Raw genomic sequence first — 14,019 nt, 5'->3', positions numbered from 1 at the left:
ATATCAGGGAGCAGGTTATCGGTGAGCAGGGCTGAGCAGAATATCAGTGAACAGGATATCAGTGAGCAGGTTATCGGTGAGCAGGGGTGAGCAGGATATCGGTGAGCAGGTCAGCGGTGAGAAGGTCATCGGTGAGCATGATATCGGTGAGCAGGATATTGGAGAGCAGGATATCGGTGAGCAGGGTATTGGGAGCAAGATATCAGTGAGCAGGGGTGAGCAGGATATCGGTGAGCAGGATATCGGTGAGCAGGATATCAGTGAGCAAGTTTTGGTGAGCAGGATATCGGTGAGCAGGATATCGGTGAGCAGGATATTGGTGAGCAGGATATTGGTGAGCAGGATATTGGTGAGCAGGATATCAGTGAGCAGGGGTGAGTAGGATATCGGGGAGCAGGATATCTGTGAGCAGGTTTTCGGTGAGCAGGGTATCAGTGAGCAGGGTATCGGTGAGCAGGATTCGGTGAGCAGAATTCGGTGAGCAGGGTATCAGTGAGCAAGATATCGGTGAGCAGGATATCGGTGGTGGTGAGCTGCCTTCTTGAACCGCTGCAGTCCGTGTGGTGAAGGTGCTCTCACAGTGCTATTAGGGAGGGAGTTCCAGGTTTTTACCCAGCGACAATAAAGGAACGGCCGATATATTTCCAAGTCAGGATGGTGTGTAACTTGGAGGGGAACGTGGAGGTGGTGGTGTTCCCATGGACCTGCTGCCCTTGTCCTTCCAGATGATGGAGGTCGCGGGTATAGGAGATGATCTCATTGAAAAATTTAAAATTCTGAGGGGGACTGACGGGGTAGATGCAGGGAGGATGTTTCTCCCCCCCCCCCCCCGGGCTGGAGAGTCTAGAACCCAGGGTCGCAGTCTCAGGATAAGGGGTCAGCCATTTAGGACTGAGATGAGGAGAAACTTCTTCACTCAGAGGGTGGTGAATCTTTGCAATTCTCGACCCCAGGGCTGTGGATGCTGAATCGTTGAATATATTCACAACTGAGATGGAAAACTTTTGGGGGCCGAAATTGCCCACCACGGACACGGGCCACCAGGGAGGGTTTCAGCCGGGCCAGTGGCCTGCCACCCAAGAGGGGGTTCCAGGCTGCCTGTTGGCGGCCCGGCCAAACCCGGGGCATAATTGATGACCCGACGTGGCAGTCGGCTGACAAAAAAAACATGGCGGCAGCGGCAGTGGGTCCTCCCCTTTAACGTGCGCCGCACCGCCATTGCAGAAGGCCACAGCCTCCCTGGATCGTTGGGAAAAAGCAGCTTTTGGCACCACCCGGTGGGAAGAAGGTTTTCTTGGCGGATCTTCGCCGTTGGGGGGTGGGGGGGTGTTGGGGGGGGACATCGGTGGTGATGACGCACTCAGGACGGATCGGTAGCAGCGGTGGGGGGGGGGCGGGGGGGCGGGGGAGCGGTCACAGCCGGAATACCGCAGGAGCGGAATAGAAACATAGAAAATAGGTGCAGGAGTAGGCCATTCGGCCCTTCGAGCCTGCACCACCATTCAATAAAATCATGGCTGAACATTCCCTCAGTACCCCTTTCCTGCTTTCTCTCCACACCCCTTGATCCCTTTAGCCGTAAGGGCCATATCTAACTCCCTCTTCAATATATCCAGTGAACTGGCCTCAACAACTCTCTGCGGCAGGGAATTCCACAGGTTAACAACTCTCTGAGTGAAGAAGTTTCTCCTCATCTCAGTCCTTAAAGACCTACCCCTTATCCTCAGACTGTGGCCCCTGGTTCTGGACTTCCCCCAACATCGGAAACATTCTTCCTGCATCTAACCTGTCCCGTCCCGTCAGTATCTTATATGTTTCTATGAGACTCTCACCTTCTAAACTCCAGTGAGTACAGGCCCAGTCGATCCAGTCTCTCCTCATATGACAGTCCTGCCATCCCGGGAATTAGTCTGGTGAACCTTCGCTGCACTCCCTCAATAGCAAGAACGTCCTTCCTCAGATTAGGAGACCAAAACTGTACACAATATTCCAGGTGAGGCCTCACCAAGGCCCTGTACAACTGCAGTAAGACCTCCCTGCTCCTATACTCAAATCCCCGAGCTATGAAAGCCAACATACCATTTGCCTTCTTCACCGCCTGCTGTACCTGTATGCCAACTTTTAATGACTGATGTACCATGACACCCAGGTCTTGTTGCACCTCCCCTTTTCCTAATCTGCCACCATTCAGATAATATACTGACTTCATGTTTTTGCCCCCAAAGTGGATAACCTCACATTTATCCACATTATACTGCATCTGCCATGCATTTGCCCACTCACCTAACCTGTCATACCCCAGCTCACACCCCAGCTCATACCCCAGCTCACACCCCAGCTCATACCCCAGCTCACACCCCAGCTCATACACCAGCTCATACACCAGCTCATACCCCAGCTCATACACCAGCTCATACACCAGCTGATACCCCAGTTCATACACCAGCTCATACACCAGCTCATACACCAGCTCATACACCAGCTGATACCCCAGCTCATACACCAGCTCATACACCAGCTCATACACCAGCTCATACACCAGCTCATACCCCAGCTCATACACCAGCTCATACACCAGCTCATACCCCAGCTCACACCCCAGCTCATACATGAGCTCATACACCAGCTCATACCCCAGCTCACACCCCAGCTCACACCCCAGCTCACATCCCAGCTCATACCCCAGCTCATACCCCAGCTCATACACCAGCTCATACACCAGCTCATACCCCAGCTCACACCCCAGCTCACACCCCAGCTCATACACCAGCTCATACACCAGCTCATACACCAGCTCACACCCCAGCTCACACACCAGCTCATACCCCAGCTCATACCCCAGCTCACACCCCAGCTCACACCCCAGTTCATACACCAGCTCATACACCAGAGTAAACTCCAGATTAACAGGTTACACTCCAGTTTACACCCCAGAAGCACACACTCCTTTGTATCGGTCCATATTATGCTCAATAACTTATTGTATTTTGTGTTTGCTTTCCCTGCTCCCAAATCCTGTAGCAATGAATACAAACATCAACAATTCCTGGGACATTAACATTTAGTTTTGTAATAACGGGATTATTTGCTGTACAACAGCAGGTACCTGTAAACATACGGTCCTCGCTGGGCAACCACAGGTTTGTCTCCAAGGAGAATTGCCTCTGGATTCATGATATTAAAGAAATAGATGGAAAGGTAGAATGGAATAGGCACGTCCCGCCACACTGAGTAAGCAAACCCATTGCTGGGGTTAATCTGAACATTCTAGATACAAAAACAAACACAGATTAATTTAGAAATTACAAGATGGAACCAGGATGTGGAGAAAGAGGAAAAGGAGGAAAAGGAGGAGGAAGAGAAGAGGAAGAGGAAGAAAAGGAGGAGGAATAACATAAAAAGATAAGAAATAGGAGCAGGAGTCGGCCATTCGGCCCCTCAAGCCTGCTCCACCATTCAACAAGGCTGATCTTTGACCTCAACTCCATTTTCCTGCACTAACCCCGTATCCCCTAATTCCCTTAATATCCAAAAATCTTTCGATCTGTGTCTTGAATATACTCAACGACTGAGCCTCCACAGCCCTCTGGGGCAGAGAATTCCAAAGATTCACCACCCTCCGAGTGAAGAAGTTTCTCCTCATCTCAGTCCTAAATGGCCGACCCCTTATCCTGAGACTGTGATCCCTGGTTCTAGACTCCCCAGTCCGGGGGAAACACCCTCCCTGCATCTACCCTGTCAAGCCCTGTAAGAATTTTATATGTTTCAATGAGATCCCCTCTCAATCTTCTAAACTCTAGAGAATATCGGCCTAGTCTACTCAATCTCTCCTCTTAGGACAATCCCACCATCCCAGGAATCAGTCTGGTGAACCTTTGTTGCACTTCCTCTATGGCGAATATATCCTCCCTTAGGTAAGGAGACCTAAACTGTGCACAATACTCCAGGTGTGGTCTCACCAGGGCCCTGTATAATTGCAGTAAGATCTCTTTACTCTTATACTCACATCCTCCTGTAATAAAGGCCAACACACCATTTGCTTTCCGAATTGCTTGCTGTAGCTGTATGTTAACTTTCAGTGATTGGTGTACAAGGACACCCAGGTCCCTCTGAACATGAACATTTCCCAATCTCTCACCATTTAAAAATACTCTGCTTTTCTATTTTTCCTACCAAAGTGGATAACTTCACATTTCTCCACATTATATTCCATTTGCCATGTTCTTGCCCACTCACTCAGCCTGTCTATATCGCCTTGAAGCCTCTCTGCATCCTCCTCACAACTTACTTTCCCACCGAGCTTTGTAGCGTCAGCAAACTTGGATATATTACACTCGGTCCCCTCATCCAAATCATTGATCCCCAGCACTGATCCCTGCAGTACCCCACTAGTTACAGCCTGCCAATCCCAAAAGGACCCGTTTATTCCTACTCTGTTTCCTGTCCATTAACCAATCCTCAATCCATGCTAATCTATTACCCCCAATCCCATGGGCCCTAATTTTGTTCAATAACCTCTTGTGTGGCACCTTATCGAATGCCTTCTGAAAATACAAATAAGCCTCTTTACCTATTCTGCTAATTACAACCTCAAAAACCTCTAACAGATTTATCAAACACGATTTCCCTTTCATAAATCCGTGTTGACTCTGTCCATTCCTATTATTATTTTCTAAGTGCCCTGTTACCACTTCCTTAATAAGAGATTCTAGCATTTTCCCCACGACTGATGTCAGGCTAACTGCTCTGTAGTTCCCCGTTTTCTCTCTCCCTCCTTTCTTAAATAGCGGGGTTACATTTGCTACTTTCCAATCCACAGGAACCGTTCTAGAATCTATGGAGTTTTGGAAGATGATAACCAACACATCCACTATCTCTATAGCTGCCTCTTTCAAAACCCTAGGATGTAGGCCATCTGGCCCAGGGGATTTATCAGTCCATTAATTTGTCTGGTACTATTTTTTTACTAATATTGATGAAGAGGAGGAGGAGGAGGTGGAAGAGGAGGAGGAGGAAGAGGAGGGGAGGAGGTGGAGGAAGGGGAGGAGGAAGAGGAGGAGGAGGAAGGGGAGGAAGGAGGAGGAGGAGGTGGAAGAGGAGGAAGAGGGGGAGGATGAAGGGGAGGAAGTGGAGGAAGAGGGGAGAAGGAGGAAGAAGAGGGGAGGAGGAGGTGGAGGAAGAGGATGAAGGGGAGGAGGAGGAGAAGTTGGAGGAGGAGGAGGAAGAGGGAGAGGAGGAGGAAGAGGGGAGGAGGAGGTGGAGGAGGTGCAGGGAGCAAGCGCCCCCGGTCCCACCAGCTGCCAGATAATTGAGGCAAAAACATAGAAACATAGAAAATAGGTGCAGGAGTCGGCCATTCGGCCCTTCGAGCCTGCACCACCATTCAATAAGATCATGGCTGATCATTCCCTCAGTACCCCTTTCCCGCTTTCTCTCCATAACCCTTGATCCCTTTAGCTGTAAGGGCCATATCTAACTCCCTCTTGAATATATCCTAAGTTACTGAGAGGATGAGCTGGATCGCCCCACCCAATGGACGTGCCATCCTTCGAAGCATCGTAGCAAAGGTCCCCTCGCCCACCATCTGATCGTCCTGAAACCGTCCCACCTGGCAGCTGTTGCTGTCACAGGATGAAGAACATTACAATATTGAAATCAAACAGAAATCCTGGAGAGAAAGGATGCTGGACCAAGATCCATCTTCATCATCGAACACAGAGAACTCAAAATCACTCTTGTGCAAGGCCCTAGTGCCTGTCTTCTGCATCCGACAACGTGCTTCCCCAGGGGCTACAGCTCGGGAGATGGAAGAATGCTGAACACCCTTTGGGGTCTCCTCAGAGTGTGATGGGTGATCTCAGGACGTAGAGGGGCCATGTCCAGCTGGCAGTCCCGCACCAACACGGGCTTTGGTTCAGGGGCTGCGTGGGGAGCAGGCGTGAGAGGACAGCATTTGGCTCTCCCATGGAGCTAATGGCTCTCCCATGGAGCATCTGGCTCTCCCATGGAGCTAATGGCTCCCCCATGGAGCTAATGGCTCCCCTATGGAGCTAATGGCTTTCCCATGGAGCTGCTCCTCAGCACTGCTGCTGCTCTGCACAAGATCAGAGTTCTTCTGTTATTCACAGAATCATAGAAATTTAAGGCACAGAAGGAGGCCATTCAGCCCATCGTATCTGTGCTGGGCGAAAAAGAGCTATCCTGCCCAATCCCACTTTCCAGCTCTTGGTCAGTAGCCCTGTAGGTTACGACACTTCAAGTGCACATCCAGGTATTTTTTAAATGCGGTGAGGGTTTCTGCCTCTACCACCCTTTCAGGCAGTGAGTTCCAGATCCCCAACACCCTCTGGGTGAAAATAATTTTCATCAACTCCCCTCTAAACCTCCTACCAATTACTTTAAATCTATGCTCCCTAGCTGCTGACCCCTTTGCTAAGGGAAACAAGTCCTTCCTATCCACTCTATCTAGGCGCCTCATAATTTTATACACCTCAATTAAGTCTCCCCTCCAGGCCTGGCAACACCCTCATAAATCTCCTCTGTACTGTCTCCAGTGCAATCACATCATTCCTGTAATGTGGTGACCAGAACTGCACGCAGTACTCCAGCTGTGGCCTAACCAGTGTTTTATACAGTTCAAACATAACCTTCGTGCTCTTATATTTTATGCCTCGGCTAATAAAGGAAAGTATCCACCTCATCTACCTGTCCAGCTACCTTATCGTTCGTTCCTGGGATGTGGGCTTCGCTGGCAAGGCCAGCATTTATTGCCCATCCCGAATTGCCCCTTGAGAAGGTGGTGGTGAGCTGCCTTCCTGAACCGCTGCAGTCCGTGTGGTGAAGGTGCTCTCACAGTGCTATTAGGGAGGGAGTTCCAGGTTTTTACCCAGCGACAATAAAGGAACGGCTGATATATTTCCAAGTCAGGATGGTGTGTAACTTGGAGGGGAACGTGGAGGTGGTGGTGTTTCCATGGACCTGCTGCCCTTGTCCTTCCAGATGATGGAGGTCGCGGGTAGAGGAGATGATCTCATTGAAAAATTTAAAATTCTGAGGGGGACTGACGGGGTAGATGCAGGGAGGATGTTTCTCCCCCCCCCCCGGGCTGGAGAGTCTAGAACCAGGGGCCACAGTCTCAGGATAAGGGGTCGGCCATTTAGGACTGAGATGAGGAGAAACTTCTTCACTCAGAGGGTGGTGAATCTTTGCAATTCTCGACCCCAGGGCTGTGGATGCTGAATCGTTGAATATATTCACAACTGAGATGGAAAACTTTTGGGGGCCGAAATTGCCCACCACGGACACGGGCCACCAGGGAGGGTTTCAGCCGGGCCAGTGGCCTGCCACCCAAGAGGGGGTTCCAGGCTGCCTGTTGGCGGCCCGGCCAAACCCAGGGCATAATTGATGACCCGACGTGGCAGTCGGCTGACAAAAAAAACATGGCGGCAGCGGCAGTGGGTCCTCCCCTTTAACGTGCGCCGCACCGCCATTGCAGAAGGCCACAGCCTCCCTGGATCGTTGGGAAAAAGCAGCTTTTGGCACCACCCGGTGGGAAGAAGGTTTTCTTGGCGGATCTTCGCCGTTGGGGGGTGGGGGGGTGTTGGGGGGGGACATCGGTGGTGATGACGCACTCAGGACGGATCGGTAGCAGCGGTGGGGGGGGGGCGGGGGAGCGGTCACTGCCGGAATACCGCAGGAGCGGAATAGAAACATAGAAAATAGGTGCAGGAGTAGGCCATTCGGCCCTTCGAGCCTGCACCACCATTCAATAAAATCATGGCTGAACATTCCCTCAGTACCCCTTTCCTGCTTTCTCTCCACACCCCTTGATCCCTTTAGCCGTAAGGGCCATATCTAACTCCCTCTTCAATATATCCAATGAACTGGCCTCAACAACTCTCTGCGGCAGGGAATTCCACAGGTTAACCACTCTCTGAGTGAAGAAGTTTCTCCTCATCTCAGTCCTTAAAGGCCTATTCCTTATCCTTAGACTGTGGCCCCTGGTTCTGGACTTCTCCCAACATCGGGAACATTCTTCCTGCATCTAATCTGTCCCGTCCCGTCAGAATCTTATATGTTTCTATGAGATCCCCTCTCATCCTTCTAAACTTTCTAAACTCCAGTGAATACAGGCCCAGTCAATCTAGCCTCTCCTCATATGTCAATCCTGCCATCCCGGCAATCAGTCTGGTGAACCTTCGCTGCACTCCCTCAATAGCAAGAATGTCCTTCCTCAGATTAGGAGACCAAAACTGAACACAATATTCCAGTTGAGGCCTCACCAAGGCCCTGTACAACTGCAGTAAGACTTCCCTGCTCCTATACTCAAATCCCCTCGCTATGAAGGCCAACATACCATTTGCCTTCTTCACCGCCTGCTGTACCTGCATGCCAACCTTCAATGACTGATGTACCATGACACCCAGGTCTCGTTGCACCTCCCTTTTTCCTAATCTGCTGCCATTCAGATAATATTCTGCCTTCATGTTTTTGCCACCAAAGTGGATAACCTCACATTTATCCACATTATACTGCATCTGCCATGCATTTGCCCACTCACCTAACCTGTCCAAGTCACCATGCAGCCTCTTAGCATCCTCCTCACAGATCACACCACCACTCAGTTTAGTGTCATCTGCAAACTTGGAGATATTACACTCAATTCCTTCATCTAAATCATTAATGTATATTGTAAATAGCTGGGGTCCCAGCATTGAGCCCTGCGGCACTCCACTAGTCACTGCCAGCCATTCTGAAAAGGACCCGTTTATCCCGACTCTCTGCTTCCTGTCTGCCAACCAGTTTTGTATTTGATAATGGCAGCCTTGACACGACAAGATGGCGGCCATCGTGCTCCGCAGTGTGGCCTAATATTTCCGGTGGTAACAGGCCTTAAGGAAAGCGTCAATTTCGGCCCTTAGACTCTATGGGAAATCAAGGGCTGTGGAGATCGGGTGGGAAAGTGGAGTCAAGGTCGAAGATTAGCTGTGATCTTAATGAATTGCAGAGCAGATTGAGGGACCATATGTTCTACTCCTCTTCCTAATTCTTACATTCTTAAGAAGCATTGGCGAGTTGCTGCAGTGCATCTTGTAGATGGGACACACTGCAGCCACGGTGCGCTGGTGGTGGAGGGAGTGAATGATGAAGGTGGTGGATGGGGGGCCAATCAAGTGGGTTGCTTTGTCCTGGATGGAGTCGAGCTTCTTGAGTGTTGTTGGAGCTGCACTCATCCAGGCAAGTGGAGAGTGTTCCATCACACTCCTGACTTGTGCCTTGTAGATGGGGGAAAGGTAAATGGAACTGAACACTGTGCATCATCAGCGAACATCCCCACTTCTGACCTTATCATGGAGGGAAGGTCATTGATGAAGCAGCTGAAGATGGTTGGACCGAGGACACTGCCCTGAGGAACTCCTGCAGCGATGTCCTGGGGCTGAGATGATTGACCTACAACCACCACAAATATCTTCCTATGTGCTGGGTATGACTCCAGCCAGTGGAGAGTTTTCCCCTGATTCCCAGTGAATTCAGTTTTACTCGGGCTCCTTGATGCCACACTCGGTCAAATGCTGCCTTGATGTCGAGGGCAGTCACTCTCACCTCACCTCTGGAATTCAGCTCTTCTGTCCATATTTGGACCGAGGCTGTAATGAGGTCTGGAGCCCAGTGGTCCGGGCGAAACCCAAACTGAGCATCGGTGAGCAGGGTATTGGTGAGTAAGTGCCGCTTGATAGCACTGTCAACGACACCTTCCATCGCTTTGCTGATGATTGAGAGTAGAATGAAGGGGCAGTAATTGGCCGGATTGGATTTGTCCTGCCTTTAGTGGACAGGACATACCTGGGCAGTTTTCCACATTGTCGGATATCATCATCATCATAGGCGGTCCCTCGAAGTGAGGATGACTTGCTTCCACGCCAAAAAGGGATGAGTTCACAGGTGTTTCAATGAAGGACCTAATATTCCAGATCCCGAACTACATCCTGAAGGGTGGAAGATGCCTGTGCGTGGATTTTTTTAACGTGGGGTGACCGTTTCACACCAGCCACCACACGGGCTTGACAGAGCGAGGTCTTGGTCCAGTGGCAAGGATTAAGCAAGACTAATTGGAGACCAGCTCTGCTGCACAGACCAAGCGCGCTCACATATCGTAGTGTGGGCTGGCCCGTGCTGCCCCTGGGCCCTCGCCTCTCCTGGGATAGATGCCAGTGTTGTAGCTGTACTGGAACAGCTTGGCTAGAGGCGTGGCTGGTCACATGGTCAGTGGGAACAGGATGGCGAGTCTATTCCCATCGCTAGGTTTAACATCGCCCCACACAGTTACCCTTTCTCAATCGATTAACTCGACCTGGATCATGTACAAAATTTGATCTGTAATAAAATTTATAGTAATCACAATGATAAGAATCATTAAACTTTACACAGACATTAAACCTCATGTCATTGGAGGGTAATTTATGTGGTGTTCAGATAAAGAAGCTATGAAAAATCCTGACAGTACTAAGGTTAATTTCTCTGCCTTATACACAATGTTGACTCAGCCTCACACACGGAAGACTTGGACATTGATTGTGAAATAGGAACAGAAGCCCCCAGGCCTGTTCTAACATTTTGTTATCCGTCGCAGTTTAGATCTTTTGGATTTTCATTCCTTGCCATTTCTCCACCAGCCTTAATACGCTCCTCCCTGGAGTAAGTATCGGACCTTGTATCAGTGTCCTGCCTGGGCATGGACTTCCACATTCTGTGTGCAATGGTGGATGATCCACTGAATGTGGACCATGGGGGTTGGAAGGTGAGAACAAGGGGAACTTTATCCTGGCTCTGGGATGGAGGGAATAGGGTGAGAGCAGAAATGCAGGAAATGGAACAGACGTGGTCAGGGCCATGTTAACCATGGTAGAGGGAATCCTCGGTTGAGGAAAAAGGAAGGCATATCGGAAGCACTGGTGTGGAAAGTGGCGTTGTCAGCACAGATGCGACAGAGACGGAAAAACTGGGAGAATGGAATAGAGTCCTTACAGGAAGCGGGGTGGGAGGAAGTGTAGTCCAGCTAGCTGTGGGAGTCAATCCACCATTTGACTCCAATGAGCAAATATTAATGAGGCTCCCGTCTGATTCCTGTTGGACCTCTGACCTGGAAACTGGTGAGGGGCATGCTGCACGCTCACTCCCAATTCCAGGTGTGCGCAAGTTTGGTCCCACTGCGGAAATGGGGTGGTTGTGACACGGAAATGGCCGTCTCACGTCTGATCAGAAAAATAGGGGAGCAGAATGCAAGTCCGTTTTTAAAAGGGAAGTGAATAAATATTTGGAAAAGAAAACATGTACTTGTGTAGGGTAAGGACAGAGAATGGGACTGAGTGATCGCTCTTTCAGAGAGCTGACACAGACATGATGGGCCAACCGGCCTCTTTCTGTGCTGTAAAATTCTATGATTCTAGCAACATATACTCTGGCAGAATGTACTCTGGGTGGGGGACTTCAATGTCCATCATCAAGAGCGGCTCGGTAGCACCACTACTGACCGAGCTGGCCGAGTCCTGAAGGAAATATCTGCCAGACTGGGCCTGCAGCAGGTGGTGAGAGAACCAACACGAGAGAAAAACCGAATTGACCTCGTCCTCACCAATCTACCTGTCACAGATGCATCTGTCCATGACAGCATTGGTAGCAGTGCCCACCACAGTCATTGTGAAAACACCCTTCATCGTGTTGTGTGGCACTACCACCGTGCCAAATGGGATAGATTCAGAACAGATCTAGCAGCTTAAAACCGGGCACCTGTGAGGCGCTGTGGGCCATCAGCAGCAGCAGAACTGTATCTCACCACAATCTGTAACCTCACAGCCCGGCGTATCCCTCACTCTACCATTACCATCCAGCCTGGGGACCAACTCTGGTATGAGGAATGTAGAGGAGCATGTCAGGAGCAGCACCAGGTGTACCTAAAAATGAGGTGCCAACCTGGGGAAGCTGCAACACCGGACTACATGCATGCTAAACAACGGAAGCAGCACGCTATAGACAGGGCTAAGTGATCCCACAATTAACGGATCAGATCAAAGCTCTGCAGTCCTGCCACATCCAGTTGTGAATGGTGGTGGACCATTAAATAACTAACGGGAGGAGGAGGCTCCATGAATATCCCCATCCTCAATGATGGCGGAGCCCAGCACGTGAGTGCAAAAGACAAGGCTGAAGCGTTTACAACCATCTTTAGCCAGAAGTGCCAAGTGGATGATCCATATCGGCCTCCTCCTGAGGTTCCCACCATCACAGAAGCCAGTCTTCAGCCAACCCGATTTAATGCACGTGATATCAAGAAAGGCCTGAGCGTATTGGATACATCCCGGCAGTCGTGCTGATTTGTGCTCCAGAACTAGCTGCACCTCTAGCCCAGCTGTTCCAGTACAGCTACAACCGGCATCTATCCGACAATATGGAAAACTGCCCAGGTATGTCCTGTCCACAAAAAGCAGGACAAATCCAATCCGGCCAATTACCGCCCCATCAGTCTACTCTCAGCAAAGTGATGGAAGGGGTTGTCGACAGTGCTATCAAGTGACACTTACTCACCAATACCCTGCTCACCAATGCTCAGCTTGGGTTCCGCCCGGACCACTGGGCTCCAGACCTCATTACAGCCTTGGTCCAAACATGGACAAAAGAGCTGAATTCCAGAGGTGAGGTGAGAGTGACTGCCCTCGACATCAAGACAGCATTTGACCGAGTGTGGCACCAAGGAGCCCGAGTAAAATTGAAGTCAGTGGGAATCAGGGGGAAAACTCTCCACTGGCTGGAGTCATACCCAGCACAAAGGAAGATGGTTGTTGGAGGCCAATCATCCCAGCCCCAGGACATCGCTGCAGGAGTTCCTCTGGGCAGTGTCCTAGACCCAACCATCTTCAGTTGCTTCATCGATGACCTTCCTGTTATGTTTAGAATAACTCCACATGACTGTATATCTTAAGCTCAAACTGTTGTGACCTTGGTCTCTTTATTCTAACTCCAGAGGAGGCAGCATTGTAATCTGCCTTTTATACCTGCTTGCCCAGGGTGTGCAGGTGACCCTTGGGTCTCCCACAGGTGTGCACCCTGGTGGCAAGTCTTACACATTGGGTAATGTTTACATACATAACATCATTCCTCCCCAAAGTCTTATGTACAAGTTGAGGCGATCCGGGGCTCTGTGTTCCCGGGTTGATCGCCTGAGTTGAAGTCCTGGCCTGGGTGAGTCGGTTGGATCATTGCTGCACTGCAGTGTGGCTGGTCTGATCGGACTGTCGGGCATGGTGGGTTCATCCTCGTGGTTTACCGCGAGGTCGATTGCTGGTTGGGTGTGTGTGGGTGGATCAATGATGGTAATGTCCTCTTCAAACTGTTCTTGGTTGTCAGTGAGCCACAGTTCAGTCTGATCCAAGTGCTTTCTGCACATTTGTCCACTCAAAAGTTTGACAACAAACACTCTAGTCCCCTCCTTGGCTAACACAATGCCAGCAACCCATTTGGGACCATGACCATAATTAAGAACAGGGTCATTAACCTCAATGTCACGTGATACAGCCGCGCGATCGTGGTACATGTTATGCCGGTGACGCCGGGTTTCTACATGATCATTGAGATCTGGGTGGACTAAGGAGAGCCTGGTTTTGAGTGCTCTCTTCATTAGCAATTCTGCAGGGGAACCCCGGTAAGCGAGTGGGATCGCGTGTAGTAGCTGAGCAGAATCCGAGATAACCGGGTCTGCAGGGACCCATCCGTCACGCGTTTCAAGCTCTGCTTGATGGTTTGGACTGCCCATTCCACTTGACCATTGGATACGGGCTTAAACAGGGCAGACCTGACATGCTTGATGCCATTGCGGGTCATGAACTCATTGAATTCCGAGCTGGTGAAGCATGGTCCATTGTCACTAACAAGGACGTCGGGCAAACCATGCGTGGCAAACATGGCCCGGAGGCTTTCAATGGTGGCACCGGATGTACATGATGACATTATTGTACATTCAATCCA

General features: G+C 50.3%; 1 protein-coding gene across 1 annotated transcript in view; it reads right to left on the bottom strand.

The window, feature by feature from the left end:
• Positions 1-11,714, bottom strand: part of LOC139269271 (scavenger receptor class B member 1-like) — a 110,002-nt gene extending 98,288 nt beyond the window's left edge. Inside the window, exons 1-3 of the mRNA XM_070888358.1 lie at positions 11,641-11,714; positions 5,504-5,621; positions 3,107-3,267 (exon numbers count right to left, since the gene is read on the bottom strand). Of these exons, the coding sequence (XP_070744459.1) occupies positions 3,107-3,267; positions 5,504-5,621; positions 11,641-11,714 (353 nt within the window). The remainder of the gene's footprint in view (positions 1-3,106; positions 3,268-5,503; positions 5,622-11,640) is intronic.
• Positions 11,715-14,019: the final 2,305 nt, after the last annotated feature.

This window comes from Pristiophorus japonicus, chromosome 8 (assembly GCF_044704955.1).
Source record: "Pristiophorus japonicus isolate sPriJap1 chromosome 8, sPriJap1.hap1, whole genome shotgun sequence".
Classification (NCBI taxonomy): Eukaryota; Metazoa; Chordata; class Chondrichthyes; family Pristiophoridae; genus Pristiophorus; species Pristiophorus japonicus.
Note: the sequence above shows the minus strand (reverse complement) of the source record. Positions and strands in the feature narration are given on the sequence as shown.